This window comes from Acipenser ruthenus, chromosome 1, assembly GCF_902713425.1.
Source record: "Acipenser ruthenus chromosome 1, fAciRut3.2 maternal haplotype, whole genome shotgun sequence".
Classification (NCBI taxonomy): Eukaryota; Metazoa; Chordata; class Actinopteri; order Acipenseriformes; family Acipenseridae; genus Acipenser; species Acipenser ruthenus.
Genome location: NC_081189.1, coordinates 94,172,383 through 94,193,520, shown reverse-complemented (window position 1 = coordinate 94,193,520; position 21,138 = coordinate 94,172,383). Strand labels below are relative to the sequence as shown.

General features: G+C 39.8%; 1 protein-coding gene across 1 annotated transcript; it reads left to right on the top strand.

Annotated features, from left to right (window-relative positions):
• The first annotated feature begins 2,965 nt into the window (after positions 1–2,965).
• fgf2 (fibroblast growth factor 2) lies at positions 2,966–21,106 on the top strand. The gene is made up of 3 exons (XM_034035131.2): positions 2,966–3,653; positions 12,498–12,601; positions 20,894–21,106. Exons 1-3 carry the CDS (start codon positions 3,476–3,478, stop codon positions 21,077–21,079), a joined length of 468 nt encoding a protein of 155 aa, XP_033891022.1. The 5' UTR covers positions 2,966–3,475; the 3' UTR covers positions 21,080–21,106.
• The last annotated feature ends 32 nt before the right edge of the window (positions 21,107–21,138 follow it).

The following is a 21,138-nucleotide window of genomic DNA, read 5'->3' as shown; positions in this document are numbered from 1 at the left end:
ATATGGTGCCTGTAGTATACTGGACTCTGTACTAGATATTATTGTCTTGGAAGGCTTTCATATCCTACTACACTTGCTGCCTGTAGTCACTGCTTCATTATATGACAAGTGGAATTTACCTTAATCACAAAAAGGTGAAGCGCTCATCAACAATTGGTGAGGTGTGTATTAAAAAAAAAAAAAAAAAGATACATTCACAAAATAAAGATTGACCACACTCAGACAAAGTTCAGAAATGTATTTTGTCATTTTAACTTTAGAAACCGAGACACTGACTTTTCCACTACTACGTCTTCATAAGACAATTATTTTTTATTAGGATTCCAAATCAATACATCCTGTGATATAAAGGATGCTGTCCACTTTTGATACTGTATGTAAGGGCTTCCCATTGACAGCATAGGACAGCAGCATGTCGCCAAATCCAGGAAAGACCAAAGCACTTGTCATACAATAGATAATGTACAACTAAAGGACATAGCAAGTGTACCTGGAGACAACTGTCTCCCTCACTAGATAAAAAAAATCCCCAGCTGATTTATAGGCTGTCTTGATTTCCTCAACCCTACTAATTATAACCTCTGAATAAAGTTGGTTACTATATTTCTGGCATACTTTACCTAGTTGAAGGCAGAGACTCTCTTGCTTAGGACAAAACTTTTGACTAGGTGTTAATACCATGAAAAATAAGGTTCCTGTAGCCGGTAGGACTGTAGGACCCAGAGGGATCCTTTTTTTTCTATTCCAACTAATTAAACAACAATTGATTATTTGTTTTACAATTTGTTATATATACTAGCAGTCATTTGTGAATGGAGAGAAACAAGAGACAAGGTGGATTTGTCGTGAAAACTAAGTTTCACTCCTCCCTTCAAAAAAAGGTAAGCCTGTTGCACCATCTCCTCCCACAGCTTGTTTGTTTTTCTTAATCATTATTGTTGTTTATTTTTAATTTATTGGCAATTTATAGGTCGAGGCTGTGCTGAGTATTGCTGCTCATATTGCCACACCTTAGCTCACATAACTGTTTTGTTCGATTTCAATTTGGGATTTTTTTGGTGTTAATCTATAGGGGATTCCAGCGGGGTTTGTGACATGCTAAATACAGTTTAATTCTGAATTGTTGCATTCATTTCAATAAGTATTTTGATGACATAGATTTGGATGTTTGTGGTTTCTTTGTTTTTTATTCTAGCAAGCACCAATCGCTGTTATTTTATATTCTTTTTTAGGTTTATTTTCTTTAGTTTTTTGCTCTATGAGAAAATACTCTTGCACTATAGTATATACAGCTATCAGTTATGTAAAATTACTGTCCCTTTATTTTCTACCATAGTATCCCACCAACCAAACAGGTGTCCTGGACTACTGATATTTATTGAATACTATCTTATCTGATATAATACCTTATTACTTTTCTTGCTTGTGTTTTAATAAACCGCTCCATTGGGGACAATTTGAACTGCAACAATGGTATGTCTGTCTTTTATTTAATTGAAGGGAATCTGTGTTGGGGTTAAAGTGTAATCACTGGGTAAATATTTAAGGTCCCTTATATAATCTTAACGTTTAGTGAATGTGGTGTAGTCAACTATATTATATCAAATGTACTGCTCAGCTGTACCGGAGGGCCCACATACAAATGATAATACACAGCACAGGGGTATTTCTTTCTAGCTATGTTCTCAATATTATTAGTGTCATCATGTTGCTGAGCCCATTGTTATTTTATGACTACCAATAGTAACCCAAGGGCTTTGAGGAAACCCATTGAATTGTGGTTGCTAAGCAGAGCCAGAAAATGCTTTGCAGATTACTTTACTTAACGCAGAGGTCACAACAGTTGCATGCATTGTTATGGAGAATGACCCCAACCCTTAGAAATACTGTGTTGGCAGCATCAGTGCAATACATGTTGTGCAAAAAAAATCTGAAATGATCAAGTAATGTTAACAGTATATATTTTATCTGAAGGCACAAATCATTAAAAAAGTGTCTTTCTGTAAAACAAAGTTTAGGGTATTTTTAATTAACCTTCTCTAACACTAAAATACTGTAGTGTAGAGAATCTTGTGTACTTTTAGAGTTGTTTATTAACTATGTAAACAGATCCCAATAAAAACTTCAGTAGTGAGCCAAACTAGCCTGTTATCATTCCTATCAGTCAGCAAACAACTGAAAATAGTTGCTTCAACCCAACACCAGTGACTGACTGAGCCACCTTGAATGAACAGCCACCTCTCCTAAACAAAAATGCTAATTCCATCCAGTTAATTCAGGTTCCAGTTTTAAAATGATCCTGACAATTGTATTTGTTTGCAGTCATTTCTAATTATAACAGTTACTTCCACTACTAATTGGGTGATCATTCTAAGCTGAATGTCAGTGTTTTCTGTTCTTTATAATAAAATAGCTTTGACAAACCAAGCACTGTGATTTTGTGACTGGCACATGTAAAAATCCCAACATAAAAGGTGCTACTTGGAAATCTTTTTATAAGTGCATTAACACTACGGGCAGTGCCTTACAAAGTGCTGGTATTGTGTGGATGTGTGTGTGTGTGTATCTTTTCTTGTTCTAATCTAAGAAAGTTTGGATTTGAGTTTCCTAGTATTACTTAATGCAGAAACACTCCCAAACAGAAATACTACAAGAATAATATACTCTCTCCCAATATTGCCCCACTACTTACTTTTTAGGCTGATATGCAGTTTTGTTTCTATTATTTGGTAAGTATTTTCAAAGTATGCAATATCACAATAATTGTTGTTCTGTATGTAATCATTTAAAACAAGTACTCACACAACAAGTCATAGGGATAAATCTCAATGCACATCTTTGCCCCAATCTGCTGACAGTTAACAGCCCTTGTTAGCTATGGTTTTAGGGGTAGGGTTGTCATGGGGTCATGTGATTCAAAGCCCACCCCTTCTGAGCTTTTTTGGGACCAGTGTTAGTTTAAGCTGAGAGAGAGCGAGAGTGAGGGAGAGTGTGTAGGGGGTAAACGCAGGCGCATTGAGGCAGAGAGGATAATATTACAGACTGATCCAGATCCTTTCTGACTTCAGGCAGAGAAGCAGAAAACATTTCAGAGCAAATCCCTGGAAAACACGGGGAAATCCATGCTCCTACCTAACGGAAATATGAGAACGAAACCTTTATCTACTTGGCACTACAAACTTAAAATCTATTTATTTATCTAGGTATCAACCAAGGGGGTTTATCCATTCCTCCAAAGGTTTTACAGGCATTGAAAAGTAGTCTTTTTTTTAACTAGGTATTTCAGAATGAAAACTTTATCAACAGCAAATTCTACTTGTTAAATTTGTTGTACTCTGTGATTGAGAAAAAAACAATATATTGGGGATTGAGAAACAAGAATTGGGGATTGGATCATTAAAGAAGACAAAATTATAAGCTGATTGTGTTCAACAATCCCACAAAATAAGAACAGACGCAGAAGAAGAGATCTGAGATGGCTGCAGGAGGAATCACAACCTTTCCTACAGTACCTGATGATGGAGGCAGTAGTCCCTTCTCTCCAGGAACATTTAAAGAGCCCAAAAGACTTTACTGTAAAAACGGAGGATATTTCTTGAGGATAAACCCTGATGGAAGAGTGGATGGAATCAGGGAGAAGAATGACCCTTGCAGTAAGTATTTATATAGTGTTACAATGGTTAGTAAGCTGTAAAATTGGCTATGACATTTTAAAAGGATCATATTCAAGAAGGTGACTGCAATTTAACAATATATTATCTTTTCCTTGTCATTAATATAGTAGATAAAGCACCTGGTTATTTTTTCATAGGGAGTTCTATTAGATAGTAATGTAGTTTAAAAACAGTAAATTGGAAGTTTTTAGTAGAGAAAGACAACCTGCAAATGTGATATTAGGTAGTGTAGACATTACTGTATCTCTCTCTCTATATATATACGCCAAAGGAAATACCTCAATGCTCTTATACTTAAGAATGCACTTTTAAACCATAACTCATACAATATTGACCTTATTAGTAAATCATCTTAATACATATAGTAACAGAACTGTATTAAAAATGTAATTTGTAAAGGCATTAAGGCCTTTGGATGCAAACAGAGAACACAGATTTGGATTCTATTAAAAGGAACTTAATATTGTAAATATTCCAGACAAAAGACAAAAAAAAAAAAGAATCATGCAAACTCATATGCACTTATCGATGACAGTGTGATTCAGGTTGGGAAATTACAGATAATTATACTTTTCATGGGGCCCTATCATGGATATCATGGAATGCAATGTAAATAGAATACGTTTTACATGGTAAGTAGGATTGCTTTCCAGGCAGGAAACAATAATATTCACTGCAGGAAGTTTAATTCCTTAGGACTTTTAAATGTGGCGATACTTATCAAACACCCTCATACAGTTTACTCACTTCACTTTAAACATGTTCCAATATATACAGTTTGGAAAGTACTATCAAATGGAAAAATAATCAAGTAACACATTTTTACATGTTCACAAAACCTTTTGAATGCTGGCTTGCCTTTTTACAGATTATCTTCAAGTGTTGTAACCCTTAAAGAAAGAAAGAAAGAAAGAGTACTTTGTGGGCAATGTTTATGAAATACTTTTGCTGGTTTGTGTGTGGCAAGCACGGGAGGTCATCTTAGAGAGCTTTAATTGTTTTTGGGTTGTTTTAATAACACATGAATGTTACTCTGTGGACTAAATGATTTTCCCCATCGGAGGAAAAAAAGAAAAGTGTGTTACTTTAAATTACTAGAAACATCACTGGAGGGGAAAAATAATTTAACTGCTGCTTTTTCAATTTAATAATATACAGTAGCTATTGACCTGATACCATAAGTTAATTTACATTAACTGCAAGATTTTATTCTATTTTGAATAAGGTAGGTAAAGTCTCTGGTACGTCTCCTCTCATTTAAGAATTCACAGCACATATTTCTGTGTTGGAAACATCAATGTTGCTAATGGTACAGAGGAAGCAAAGGAAGTTAAGACACAGTAATTGATGTGAATGGAACCAAGCCAAATCTAATAGTAATGACATTCGCGTGTCAGACCCAAAGTAGGTAAATAAATAATATCAGGTAACATATAACACGAGAAACTCAATCAACACTGCATTATTTCCTAATATTATTATTATTTAAATAAAACAATTAAATAAATACATTATGGAAAGAGTGAGCAAATATCTCCTTGAAGGTATTATTTCCTCTAAAACAAAAGTTACCTCTTTCCCTTTTTTGTTTATTTGTTTTTTTGCTAGTTATGCTGGTAAAAGGTAGAGGACTAAGGAAGGAAAGAATGAGGTAATTTGGTTTTACAGACAGGTTTAACAGAGGCAGTCATACTGTAGTTCTTCACATTGCACTTACAATGTGTGTCTGACCAGAAGAGACTACCACCTATAGGGGTGGCAGAGATAAATCACATTCACTGTTCATTTAGTAATAACTATACCAATTTGATAGCTCTGTGGTATAATAATTAGATATACTCCTGGGATTTATGGCATTTGGAATCATATATATAAAAAAGTTTACTTTACTAATCTATAAAGACATAAAGAACCATTAGTGAAATCCATTAACAAAGAAGACATTATATCTTGAGATAAGACATTTGCAGTACAATATAATACCTAGTTGTTTTACTCATTTAATGTTTTACATTACTCTCATTTTTATTGATATATTAAAAAACAAACCCAAACTCCCAAAACGGATAACGCCTTCTTATGTATGTATGATATGTTTAACATGTTTAAGACACAATGAGTTCACTAGAGAACAGAACAACAGGGTGGGGTGTTATCTGTTTAATTATTGAAACAGAGTTCAGCTGTAGAAAATAAATCTCCAACATGGAGATCCCACAGGTGCAAAAACCATGACATACTGATTTCATGGGAGGATGCAGCAATAACAAACAAGCCTTTGTTTATTTGTTTCAATACTTGAGAGTAAATATACTAATACAATTGAATGTCTTTTAAAAACCCATGGGAGGTTTGGTCTTGTCCCTAGCGGTCAGCACTGAGTCACACATGTGTGGTTCGAATTGAATTCTCACGAGGTGCACATTTTGGCAGGCAAGAGTAGCATCTATTTACCTCCTAAAGAACCGAAACCTGAATAAGATATAACAAAGCAGCTCAGCCGAGCCTGTGACACAGTCATGCCCGCACAAGGGTATAAAGGACTGCGCGCACAGATCTCAGAGTAATTTTCCTGCTGCAATCATGGATGCAGCGACCTTGAAGGTTAATGGTTACACTTCTATTTCAGGGAACCAGGGTTATGATAATAACCTAACGTTCCCTTTCAAGTACGAAATGTAACCATTACCCAATGGGTTAGTATACCCAAACTGTCGCAAAGGCAAGATTGCCGCACGACCGGAATGCTACAAGGCTAAGCTGAGGCTGCATTGTGTGTTACCATTCAGAACCCCAGTAATAATTAGTTAGGGCTAAAAAATTGAGGGAGAAACTCACTGCCTCACATGCCTATGTTGTAAGGGTCGACTGAGAAGCCACCCTTAACACTATTTCCAAAACCAGGGTTTTGAGGGTCCACGACATTAAGTCTGTAGAACCTTGTGACAGGGAGGACCCTGTCGCTTGTTCTTGCTCAGGTGTGTGCCGCTGGGAAGCATAATAAGAGATGTGTTGCTAGGCAACCATATGATCAGGTAGGCTCACCTTGCGCTGAGCTGATCGGGAGGTCCGGATTGGCTGGATGGCGTGGCCGGGGAGGTTGCGCACAGCTCGAAAAGAGTCTGTGCCACAGCTTGAGGCGACTGCACCGCCATGCTAAACAGAGGGGCGCTTTCTTTACATCAAGGAGGAGAGCATCCGCACCACAGGATAACTACTATGGAACCCTTCAACTGTATGACGGTGCCTGTGAAGGCTCTGCTCAGCCAGGACTGTCGTAAAGACCTGGAGTCGCTGGGTAGCAGGGACTTTGGGAGCAAAAGCAGTAGGTTAGTTTAGAAGATGTTGATCCTAACCAGTATAGAGAGGGTTTCGTAGTGCCTTGTGACAGGGAGGACCCTGTCGCTGGTTCTTGCTCAGGTGTGTGCCGCTAGGTTCCTGGAGCGGGACGTCTCTTTTAATGAGGCAAGCACTCACCTTAGTGGCAGCACTTGTGTTTATTAAATCTATGCGCCTGTGTGGCGTGCCAACACCCAATGCTCTGTGTCTGATTCATTATTATTCAGTGACGACCAACGCACGTAACACTTCCCTCTGTTACAAACCTAGTAAAGGTATGGGGAGTAGCCTACACCGCTGCATAGCAAATGTCCTTGACAGATGCACCCTGGAATAAAGCCAATGAAGTTGCCATGGTGGAATGGGCAGTGAGCTTTTCTGGAGGGGGCAAGTTGGCTCGCTCATAGGCAGTCCTGACTGTGTCTGCTATCCATTTGGACAGCCTCTGCTTAGACAGGGCTTGACCATGGGACTTCGCCCCATAGCAGACAAAAAATTGTTCGGACTGCCTCCAACTTTTCGTCCTGTCAACATAATACCCTAGGGCCTGCACTGGGCAGTGTATGGGTTGCCACTCTCTGTGAGATGGGAAAGGAGGTGGATGGAACCTCCAATTCCACAGACATGGAATGCTGAGATTTTTGGCAAAAAAGCAGGATTGGTACAGAGTGTAAACTTTGTCCTGGCTTCTGCAAAAATTAAGTAGGCTTTCGCAATTGAGAATACCTGCATCTCACTCACCCGCTTTGCGGAGGTGATTGCAAACAGAAAGCTGCTTTGAGCGATAAAAAATTCAGCTCAGCTGAATGCATGGGCTCAAATGGAGGCTTCAGGTCTCCAGCGAGGAACAATATCCTTCATAGGCGGCCAAAGCCACCGAGCTCCTTTCAAAAATTGCCCCGCCAGGAAGTGAGCTCTTGGAGAGACCGAATCAATTTTGACATGGCAAGCTGAAATTACTGCCAGATAGACCCCCGAGGCAGGCACCACGTCTGAAAGACGCCCCACTGGTACCCGTACTGGTAACGAGTGGACACTGCTCTGGCATTTTGCTGGGTGTCAATAACCCTATTAGACAGACCTAGACGGCTCAAATGCAGCCGTTCAGGGGCCAGCCCAGAGCTGCAGGCTCGATGGGCAGGGATGCCATAAGGTCCCACGAGCCTGACTGAGCAGGTTGTGGCACCTGGGCAGGCTCGACAGCTGGCCACTCAGGAGCTGCATCAGGGCTGAAAACCAGAGTCTCCTGGGCCAATAAGGGGCTACTAAGAGCACCTTGGCCCGGTCCTGCCTGATTTTCTCTAAACAGCTGGAGCAATGGGAGCAGTGTGAAGGCATATAACAGTTGCCTCAGCCACTTGTGTGCCAAGGCATCTATCGCCAGCTGGTCCCCGTCTCCTGTTATGGATATCCAGAGGGGACAGTGGGTCGATTCCTGGGAGGCAAAGAGATCTATCTCTGCTATCCCGAATCTCTCCCAACTGAGGGTTCGAGGTGAAGCCTCCACTCTGAGGCTCTGTGAACTCCCCTTGAGAGGAGGTCTGCCGCCCAGTTTGTCACACCGGGCAGGTGTACTGCCCGCAGTGAGAGGAGGTTTTCGTGTGGTCAGAGCAAAAGCTTGTGGGCCACACGATGGAGAATGGGAGACCTGAGGCCACCTTCGTGGTTTATGTATGCCACCACTCTTGTGTAGCACATGTCTCCCTTGAACCTCCTGCAAAAAATTCTGCAAGGCTAGGTAAACTGCCTGCAGCACCATAACATTTATGTGGAGACCCTGCCAAGGGGGTTCCACACACCTTGAACACCCCTGCCATTTCACACAGCACCCCAGCCCCGACTGGGTGCGTCTGTGCTGACGACCCGGAACTCGTATGGTGTTCCCTTAAAGGCGAACCGCAGGTACTTCCTGTGCGCTGGTTTTATGGGGATGTGGAAATAGGCATCTTTGAGGTCCACCATGGTGAACCAGTCGCCTGGCCTGATTGACTGCAACAGCTGTTGCATTGTCAACATTTTGAACCTCCTTCAGCTCAGATACAAGTTGACCTGTCTGAGGTTGAGGATCATCATCCCGCTTCGGCACTAGGAAGTACCTGGAGTAGAACCCTTCCTCCAGCTGGAGGGGGTCTATCATGCGAATAGCCCATTTTTGCAGCAGAGCTGCTACCTCCTGAGACACCACCCAAGGCGTCCTGTGGGTCCATGACTGAAATTACAGTCACACCCCGAAAAGGAGGGGTACTCTGCTTGGACTGCAGTGAGTATCCGATCTGAACAGTAGTAAGCACCCAGATGTCTGTGGTGCACTGACGCTAATCCTCCAGATGGCTCCCTGAAAAGGGGCCCTGGGCTTGTGCCTCCTAGGGCTGCTGCACAGCTTGTGGCTTGGCCTGAGGTTTCTGCCTCTGTGCCGGGCGGTGGAACCTATTGTAGCCTCTGCAGCGAGCATCCATGGGAAGTTTCTGAATACCACCTCTGGCAGCAGGTGCAGCTGGGGCCGAGGGTGTCAGTTTGTCGCTGGTTTGCACACTGGGGGTGGTTGCTTAGGAAGCAAGCGCACCAGCTCCTTCATGGATTCCCGCATGTGCTGAGAGCGCGGCAGCATTTCGTCCACCACAGGACCAATGGTATGCCCTGGTGTAATAGGGGCATCCAACAGCAGTGCTTTGTCCCTGTCAGGCACGTGTGCCTGGGAAAGCCAAAGCTGCCTGAGTGCAGCTACCAGTGCAGCCAGGTTTCTACCTACAGCTTGCCGTTCAGTCTTGACAGACTAAGCAGGTTCTTATTAACCATGCCCAGCTGTGGTGCTGAGGGCCTGTGGCTGTCAGAGAGGGACCTCAGCAAATAGGACAGGTAGGCTACCAGAATACTATTAAAGCTGTCCAGCCTTGCGACAAACACACTGGCTGAATAGGCATGTTTGAGGATCACCTCCGGGACCCGGCACGTTGTTGGGGCAGATAGCGTCCTTGGACAGGAGCACCAAATTAGGCGCCTATACCAACGCGGCAAGTGAAGCATCCACTGGCGGAAATTGGACCAGGCCCAACTTCTCTGCATCGTGTACCCTATATAGGGTGTCCATAGACCGGAAAACAGCAAGAGCTGTAGCTGGGTGACCCCAGGATGACTGGATCTGGGTGCACTTGCAAGACTGCAGTGACTGTCTTTATCAGTGGTAGAAGCTCTGCCGACAGGGAGAGCTTAACTGCAGGGGATGTGATTAGCACCATTCCTTGGTGGGAAACTGCTGCCCAGAGCTTCTCCATCTGCTCCGAGTCTGCCGATCAATCGTAATGGCGATTCTTTTTCCCCCTCGGAGGAGGAAGAGAAGAAGGAGAGGCAGAGGAGGATGAGGAGGGTCGTGAAGACAGTTTCCTCAGTTGACTACTTTCCCAGGTGCGTCGTCCGCTCTCCCTTGCACAGAGCCATAGGGTGAGGACGCAGCCACCTCTCTACCAGATGGTGATGGGGAAGAGCACTGTGCAGAAGTGAAGGACGCAGAGCGCTCTGTAGAGCTGCAAGAGAGAAATTTCTCCAGCATGCGCTTGGAGAAATGTGTACAAAACTGCGGTTCACCAGTGCTTCCTTTGTGTGCTCAGACCACAGGCAGGAAGAGCATCTGCTGTGTCTGTCATCAACAGGCAGACTGGGCTTGCGTGTGTCACAGGGATAAAACCCAGACATTATGCAAGTAGCAATGCAGTGTACAGTAACAATGTACAGGTGCTGCCTCAGCCTGCTTAAAGACAGCAACGGGGCTGTTCAAGACCTGAACAAGACCGGCTTGGTACCAGACCGGGGATGTAAGCACCAGTCGGTAGCGGGTATGAACAGGTACGGTACCGGGTTGGTCTGGTGACTTTTAGCACCGGGTCATTACAGTACGTTACTGGTCGGAACCGTGTCGGTTCGGTGACTTTAGCCCTGATTTAACCGGGTCGGGAACGTAGTGGGTCGGTGACCTCAGTCCACTGGCTAGCAGTTACTGGGTAGCACTGTACAGGGATGCCCACCTGTGCAAGCTACTGGCAAAACCACTCAGTCAGTACTCACACAGGGAAGCCTGCTTGTTAGAATGAACTAACAGCCCTCTTAATGGTGATGCAAAAGCTGTCACCAAAACAGCATCAAGATGTCGAAGCCAAAATGATAATAAAATAACTCCAGCCGGAGCGATTGCAGCCTCGGGGGAGAGCACAAAGTCAGCTGACTTACGTTGCTTGAAGCCTGCTGGCTTCATGTGGGGCACAAGGCCGCAGCGGGACGTAACAAACAGGCAGTGGTGCACAAATACACGGAATTAATAAAACTAATTAAGTGATTATTTAACATCACATATAATTTGTGTAAAAACACAATAAATGCAAAAATCTATAGCAGAAAAAGTAACAAGTACTTATCTGAATAGGCTCTCCTGTCTCCAGGTCAGTTCCTGAAAGGAAAAATGACACAGAGATCTGTGTGCTCAGCCCTTTATAACCTTGGTAGTGGGCATGGCTGCATTACAGGTTCGGCTGAGGAGCTTTGTTATATTTCATTCAGGTTTCGGGTCTTTAGGATGTAAATATCCATTCGGTAATGGTTACGTTTCATACTTGAAAGGGAACCAGCTTGGTCTTATCTCTGCAGCGATAAGTTGGAAAGTAAATCCAACCACCACCAGATGTCTGCCACAAAAAAGTAATGTTTAAGAATATATGTAACATAAATCCTGATCAATGTCTTTGTTCTTTCAAACTATCTGTTGCCTAATTACATTAAGTTGGGTTACCAACAAGACAAAATTTAATTTAGCCTTGGATATACAAATATAATGTACTACTCATATACATAAATAAATATTATAGTACTATGAAACTATGAAATATTTAAGATGGTCTACATTTTTATCATTACCTAAAATTACTGCATTTTTATTAACTGGATGTGGGCACTTGCACCATTCCATGATACTGTTATTTAAATATTATTGAGTGATGAATGTGTTTAATAAATCCTTGTATAAGTTATAGAGACAACTTTGATATGTAAATGAACGTCATGGTTAATAAACTTGGACATGTGGCAAACAACCAGTGTACGCTATTTAACAAAATAAAATAGTGTGAAGCCATTTCAGGGCACAGAACAGAGACACAGTGCATAGCAGTCTTAAACAGAAACAGTGCCATGGATGGGGAGTGATGACCTTCAAGGGATGGACAGGGAGGCATGTGGAAAACTACAAGTCAAGTAGCATTGCATTAGTGCAATAAGTGTTCGTAAAAATAAAAAATAAAGAATTGTAAACATATGAAGAAATACAAGATTTGCATTTGTGAAGAAGTACCGTGCCTGGCTATATATATAATATTTTACAAGGAGAGTATTTCTTCTTAAGGGATTTTCTCCAAATATGAAGCAGAGTGTATTTATGGAGAGCACAGCTATAATATTTTTATAAAGTGTTTTACATTATATATTGCTCTTGTTTTTCAGTAAAGCTGCAACTCCAGGCAGAATCGATTGGAGTAGTTTCAATCAAAGGGATCAGTGCAAACCGTTATCTTGCGATGAATGAAGATGGACGGTTATTTGGCACAGTAAGTATCAAAACCTCCTCCAAGAAGCGAGGTGGCACAGCACCTATGGAGGCCTATGTTTGAATCTGGTCACGTGAAATGGGATCGGGACACTTTTCGAAATCTGATGTAAAGGCTTTCCTGGTAAAATATTTTAAAAACCACCTTCATAAATTATACCCTTATCCTAACCCTGCCCTCTCTATAAATGACACCTGTGTGAAAAAGAATAAAAGAGATTCTGAATTTTGTCGGAAACACTATCCCCTCCCCACCCCTAGTTACGCACATGAATAAATGTATGACAATGTTAAATTGGTAACCAGGCATTACAGACTTTGCCTCCTAATTCTTCTTTGTTTTAGGATGAATTTATTTAACCTAGAACAAAGAGAGAAATAGGGAACTTGATTAAAGCAGTAGACAAAGAACCCTAGCCAGTACTTTAAGTGCAGCAGAAAAACCAGGACAAGAGGACACATCTGGAAACAAAGCAGAGACAGACAGAGTAGAAGATACCTTTTTACACAGAGAATGGGATCCTTTAAGACTTGAGAAAGTTTTGAGATCAACAACTAGGAACTGGACAAGCGCTGATGGGCTGCATGGCCTCCTCTTGTTTGCAAATGTTATGTTCTAATGTTCGCTAAATCAATTAAAAAAATTATTAATGGAAATCTTATTGTCAAGGGATCGTTCTCGTACTGTATGAACTTCAGGGCGTTGTTCACACAAGTAACATTACTGATTTACTTTTGTGATTTCATTATCCAGACCAGATGAGTAATATACAACAAAATATCTATTGGTGCGTTGTGTTGGACAATAGCGATGTATTTTGTCATACATTAAAAAATAAAAATTTCACTGTCATGTGTAAAGGGTGCAAACTGAATTGTATGCAGCTGTAATGTAAGACTGCTAGGCTGTCCCATTCCATGCTTGTAATCAGTTTTTCCATGCACTTGGGGTGTGTGAAAGAGTACACAGGGTGTATCTTGTGAGTTCTAAAGTTTAGTCTATATTCAACTCTGCTATAAAAATATTTTTCAGGAAAGCTTTTCCATGTATTTATATAACCTGAGTAGTTTTCCCTCGATAACAGCTCTTTCACCTAGGAAACAAGCAATGTACCAAATGAAGTGAACTATGCCAACTACGTTATTTTAGTACCATACTAGCACCAGTTTTCATAGTCACAAACATCCCAAAGCATAAGATGTTTACCTTTTATTTTGTTGTTCACATGACATTTCCAATCAACATTTCTAACCTCAAAAAACAATATTACAATAGAATGTATTGTACTGTAAATAACAGAGAGGGTTGGTTAGCACCTTTTAACTCATGAGTTAGTGTGTATAATAAGGTTTTACACTATAAAAATATAAATCAACTCGCTAATTTCTGTGGCTCATTCAGTATATTTTATATTTTGGCTTACAGTAGCAATAATGATCTAAACTGGTTATAGACACATCTCTCTCTCTCTATCTCTCTCTTTTTTTTAAAAAAAAACATTCTGGTATTGTATTTAGTTTGTGAATAAATGTAGTCTGTTTATACTTTTGATTGATATGAGGAAAATCTCAGCAAAGATCAGCAAAGCTGTGGTTTTCAGTATTGAAATGTTTAGCCAGAGGATAGTATTTTTTGTAATGATAGCAAACGTGCGGTTTTTGAATATAGTACTTGGGTCACTAATAGTTTTACCTAGCTACTGCTAATTGCAGTCATACATTTGGTGCAGAGTAAGATTACAATACAAATGCTTGGCATATTATATATATATATATATATATATATATATATATATATATATATATATATATATATATATATATATACACAGACGTGCTCAAATTTGTTGGTACCCTTACAGCTCATTGAAATAATGCTTCATTCCTCCTGAAAAGTGATGAAATTACTTGCATGCCTTTGGTATGTCATAGAATAAAGCAAAGAAGCTGTGAAAAGAGATGAATTATTGCTTATTCTACAAAGATATTCTAAAATGGCCTGGACACATTTGTTGATACCCCTTAGAAAAGATAATAAATAATTGGATTATAGTGATATTTCAAACTAATTAGTTTCTTTAATTAGTATCACACATGTTTCCAATCTTGTAATCAGTCATTCAGCCTATTTAAATGGAAAAAAGTAGTCACTGTGCTGTTTGGTATCATTGTGTGCACCACACTGAACATGAACCAGAGAAAGCAAAGGAGAGAGTTGCCTGAGGAGATAAGAAAGAAAATAATAGACAAGCATGGTAAAGGTAAAGGCTACAAGACCATCTCCAAGCAGCTTGATGTTCCTGTGACAACAGTTGCAAATATTATTAAGAAGTTTAAGGTCCATGGAACTGTAGCCAACCTCCCTGGGCGCGGCCGCAAGAGGAAAATCGACCCCAGATTGAACAGAAGGATAGTGCGAATGGTAGAAAAAGAACCAAGGATAACTGCCAAAGAGATACAAGCTGAACTCCAAGGTGAAGGTACGTCAGTTTCTGATTGCGCCATCCGTCGCTTTTTGAGCGAAAGTGGGCTTCGTGGAAGAAGACCCAGGAGGACTCCACTTTTGAAAGAAAAACATAAAAAAGCCAGACTGGAATTTGCTAAAATGCATATTGACAAGCCACAATCCTTCTGGGAGAATGTCATTTGGACAGATGAGTCAAAACTGGAGCTTTTTGGCAAGTCACATCAGCTCTATGTTCACAGATGAAAAAATGAAGCTTTCAAAGAAAAGAACACCATACCTACAGTGAAACATGGAGGAGGCTCAGTTATGTTTTGGGGCTGCTTTGCTGCGCCTGGCACAGGGTGCCTTGAATCTGTGCAGGGCACAATGAAATCTCAAGACTATCAAGGCATTCTGGAGCGAAACGTACTGCCCAGTGTCAGAAAGCTCTGTCTCAGTCGCAGGTCATGGGGCCTCCAACAGGATAATGATCCAAAACACACAGCTAAAAGCACCCAAGAATGGATAAGAACAAAACATTGGACTATTCTGAAGTGGCCTTCTATGAGTCCTGATCTGAATCCTATTGAAAATCTACGGAAAGAGCTGAAACTTGCAGTCTGGAGAAGGCACCCATCAAACCTGAGACAGCTGGAGCAGTTTGCTCAGGAAGAGTGGGCCAAACTACCTGTTAACAGGTGCAGAAGTCTCATTGAGAGCTACAGAAAACGTTTGATTGCAGTGATTGCCTCTAAAGGTTGTGCAACAATATTAGGTTAGCGGTCCCATCATTTTTGTCCATGCCATTTTCATTTGTTTTCTTATTTACAATATTATGCTGAATAAAAAATCAAAAGCAAAGTCTGATTTCTATTAAATATGGAATAAACAACGGTGGATGCCAATTACTTTTGTCAGTTTCAAGTTATTTCAGAGAAAATTGTGCATTCTTCATTTTTTGTGGAGGGGTACCAACAAATTTGAGCACATCTGTATATACAAGTACTGTGCAAAAGTTTTAGGCAGGTGTGAAAAAATGCTGTAAAGTAAGAATGCTTTCAAAAATAGACATGTTAATAGTTTATATTTATCAATTAACAAAATGCAAAGTGAGTGAACAGAAGAAAAATCTACATCAAATCAATATTTGGTGTGACCACCCTTTGCCTTCAAAACAGCATCAAGTCTTCTAGGTACACTTGCACACAGTTTTTGAAGGAACTCGGCAGGTAGGTTGGCCCAAACATCTTGGAGAACTAACCACAGTTCTTCTGTGGATTTAGGCAGCCTCAGTTGCTTCTCTCTCTTCATGTAATCCCAGACAGACTCGATGATGTTGAGATCAGGGCTCTGTGGGGGCCATACCATCACTTCCAGGACTCCTTGTTCTTCTTTACGCTGAAGATAGTTCTTAATGACTTTCGCTGTATGTTTGGGGTCGTTGTCATGCTGCGGAATAAATTTGGGGCCAATCAGATGCCTCCCTGATGGTATTGCATGATGGATAAGTATTTGCAGAAATGCAGCCCCAAACTTGCAAGGAACCTCCACCATGCTTCACTGTTGCCTGCAGACACTCATTCGTGTACCGCTCTCCAGCCCTTCGGCGAACAAACTGCCTTCTGCTACAGCCAAATATTTCAAATTTTGACTCATCAGTCCAGAGCACCTGCTGCCATTTTTCTGCACTCCAGTTCCTGTGTTTTCGTGTATAGTTGAGTCGCTTGGCCTTGTTTCCACGTTGGAGGTATGGCTTTTTGGCCGCAAGTCTTCCATGAAGGCCACTTCTGACCAGACTTCTCCGGACAGTAGATGGGTGTACCAGGGTCCCACTGTTTTCTGCCAATTCTGAGCTGATGGCACTGCTGGACATCTTCCGATTGCAAAGGGAAGTAAGAAAGTGTCTTTCATCTGCTGCAGTAAGTTTCCTTGACTGACCACTGCGTCTATGGTCCTCAACGTTGCCCGTTTCTTTATGCTTCTTCAAAAGAGCTTGGACAGCACATCTGGAAACCCCTGTCTGCCTTGAAATTTCTGCCTGGGAGAGACCTTGCTGATGCAGTATAACTACCTTGTGTCTTGTTGCTGTGCTCAGTCTTGCCACGGTGTATGACTTTTGACAGTAAACTGTCTTTAGCAACCTCACCTTGTTAGCTGAGTTTGGCTGAAAGTACAACCCTGGTATCCTGCACAAACTACTGATGTTTCAAGATGAGCCATCTCAAAATAAATGAAAGTATAGATCATTCTGGAGAAAAGACATGGCTGCAGTTTTCCTCCTCCCTGATGTAGTTATCAGCTGTACTCTTTTAATTAATTGATACATATCTGTCCAAAATAATTTAAAAACACATTGCACCCTAGTCATGTCAATGTCAATGCCATTCTATCTTCCATACATGACAGTGTTATGACATGTGTTTTTGGAATAAGTCTGTAACTTTGTAATTCCTGGTTTAAGATAAATTGAGCTATATGAGGTATACAGTTGTAGTCAAAAGTTTACATACCCCAATGGAGTTTTGCTTTTGTGGGTGAGGAAAAAAAGTTACAAGAAACAGATGTCTACAATTATTTATTTCAGCAATTTTTTTTGCAAAACTCCAAAAATGGTAATTCAGAAGTATTCATACCCTGACAAGGAACGTGAAATTAATAGCTAGTTGAGGCACCTTTAGCAATAATAACCTCTTTTAAACGAGTAGGATATTTGTCAGTGAGCTTTTGGCATGATTCTTTAGTGATTGTTGACCATTCTTCAACGCAAAATTGTTCCAGTTCATTCAAATTCCGAGGACTTCTCTTGTGCACAGCCTTCATCAAATCATACCAAAGATTCTCAGTTTGATTTAGATCGGGACTTTGACTGGGCCATTCCAGAACCTTGACTTTATTCTTCTTTAACCATTCTGAAGTAGATTTTCTTGTGTGCTTTGGATCGTTGTTGTGTTGGAACGTCCAGTTGCACTTTAAACCAAGTTTTTGTAGACTTTCTTAGGATAAATTTAAATTAATAAACATGGAAATAGAAATACATTTTTTTTAAGAGTCAAGAGTTAAAAAATAACAAGTGGCTCAAGGAGAATTAGTGAAGCCTCATGTACATACATATGCAGGCATGTCACACTCACACCTGGGCTCATGAAGTCCATCTCTTTGGAATACCATGCACACACTTAACTTTGCACAGAGGACTTTTACCAAAAGTATTCCAGATACATTAAATGTAGATCATGGTGGCCTATTTTATGATGCTACATATTTAACTGAGCCTTTTTATTTAAAACAGGAATCATTTTACCTAATACATGATTGATCTTCATTATATAAATAGCTCATGTACAGTACCGCCTATATAATATGCCTATAATAAGTAAGTATAGTACATTATAAATTATAATTACGCATACCCAATATAATAACCACAGGTTTTAAAAGTACAAAATCAGCTTACCCAGTGATATGTTTAAATATTGCTAAGAAACTTTTATCTTGCTCACTCATTCTGGCCAAAAACTTAATAAAATACAGTTTCTCTCTTTCTACAAGTTCTTCCATTGTACGTTTGTTAAATTTATATCAGACTATTGGCAAATCCAACTAAACAATTATTAGCTTGCCAATAGTTTGGAACTGTTGTTATATTTTCATAGTATGACCCAGAAGTCATTCAGGAAGGCATTATTTTTATATAAAGTTATATTTTGATAACATACTGTGCTGTATACATTAAAGAAAATGTGATGTGAAAATGGTTCTGATTCTGAAACAGTATTAATCAGGTTTAATTGCACAGTACACTCGTCTACGTTAACAATTGCTGTTTGTAAATATATCTCTGTGATTTTCATTTCTCCATATTTTTTGCCATATATTAGGTACAATGTACAGCCTTTAAGACTCATGAGACAATTTTCAATGTATATTTGATTTCATAAACTGCTTCCAGAATCTGTATCTGGAGGCTACCATGTAGGTAGGTACACTTAATAAACAACAGACTCCTTGTTGAGAGTAGCACAGTTCTGTGAACTCTGTTGCCCATAGCAACAAAAATCTGAGCCAGATGTTTGGGTTGCCAGTTATAAAACACTATCCCCCATATGTGCCTTTGACCCAAGGTTAATTAAAACTTTCTTATGTGCATGGCGGCAGGGATTTCCGGTGCTTTATGAATGTTCAGTTGCTAAATGCAGCATAATGTTCTAGTGTTTAATTAAAGCTTAGAGTAATGTAATGTATTTTTGCACTTTACTCTCTTACCATTTAAAAAAAAAAAAATGTTAACAACACTGTTAGTGATGTAATGTAATGACACATTATCATACACTAGAATCAAATTATGGATTATTGTTAAAATCTAAAATAAGCTTTTGAAAACATAACCACAAGTAGAATTTTGTAAGACACCATTTTAGCTGCGAAAGGCACAAATAACTATACCTTTCCAAAGCTAAACATTTGTATAATAGTGCAACACGTATAATCTTTAGTATATAATACTCATCTATTATACATTGTTGAAGATTAATAGAACTATATTTATTATAAATAGGCAAGAACTCTTTGTGGGTTCCTATTTAAAAATATATAAGTATATATTTTTATATATTGTATTAGTCTTGAGAATGATGAAAACCAAAACAGGCTTGATTTATTGATTTAGAACTCCATTATACTGTATGTGTCGGCGGAGAGCAACATGATACTGATCAGGGAGTTAGTAAGGGCTTGAATAAAAAAATTTAAAAAACTAATAGCACTCTATTTCTCCTCAAGAAAGTGGAAAGTGTATACAGTTACAAGCAAGTCTTTTAGTAGCACTTAGTCACCTGTTCCAGGTGTCATTAATGTAGTATCATTAAGTAGAAGTGTTACTGTAGTTACAGTATGTATTGGATTTGGACAAAACATACTGCCTGCAAACAGCACCCACAACTATAAATAGAGGTGGAATTTTAGTTATTCCACTCTTCTTAATTATCTTTCGTTGCCAATGGTCTAGCACAAGTATTTACTGCAGTTTATGAAGCATTTACATTTCCTCATGAGTTGGGGGTGTAGCAGTGTGTATAAGGTTTTATGCCAGTCACTTTTATGATTACAAAATCATCACTCTGGAAAATCTAAGTTTATTGACATGCTGAATCTGTTTAGTGTTTTAGGAACTATTTTGTAAGCCACGCTTGCTATTACATTATTGGGTGCTGTTATCGGAGTCAAAATTGGCAGGGGAGTCTTAATTTAAAAAGAAGCTAAGAGTGTTTGATAAATGAAAATTAGATGTTTCAGAAAATGTGTTCAAGGAGCAAAATGTTACCGGAAGGTTAAAGCGTTCTGAGGAAAGGGGCCCCCATCATTCCTAATACAGTAAATGACGTGGTTCAGTCAATGACATTTCAGCATAACACATTCAATTTCCCACACAAATGATGTCAGAACTTAAGTTGCTGCCAAGTTTTTTGAGCAATGCTCACAGTCATCCAATATGAGAGAACACAATTTACAGCATTACTATTACATTAACAAAGAATGTTTAAGAGATGAATTGCACACAGTCTGATGGACTTGTCATCACACTTGTTTAGAAGCTGATGTAAATAAGTGCCCTGCATGTGCAATTTCTTTCTTGAGGGAGGGGGGAGGGGTGTCACATATGGATAGTTAAAAGCCTTTTGGCCAGCAGACTAAGAGGCTGTTTCTTAAGATTCTGCAATTTTAAGCAGTATCCTTTGAGATGACACACCATCTGTGTTAAACAGACATTGCAACAGTTCATTTAAAAAAGGTTAACATGTCTTAACTTGCAGATTATTTTGTAAACAAGATTTTCTTTTTTTGTTTCAGAAATGTACAACGGATGAATGCTTCTTCTTTGAAAGACTAGAGTCCAACAATTACAACACTTACCGATCTCAGAAATACCCGGATTGGTATGTAGCATTGAAGCGGACTGGGCAGTTCAAGTCAGGATCAAAAACAGGACCTGGGCAGAAAGCCATTCTTTTTCTTCCAATGTCAGTAAAGAGTTGATTTGGCTTTGATGTTGCACCCACTCAACATTTAAAAGGACGTGATGAAAACTAACAAGT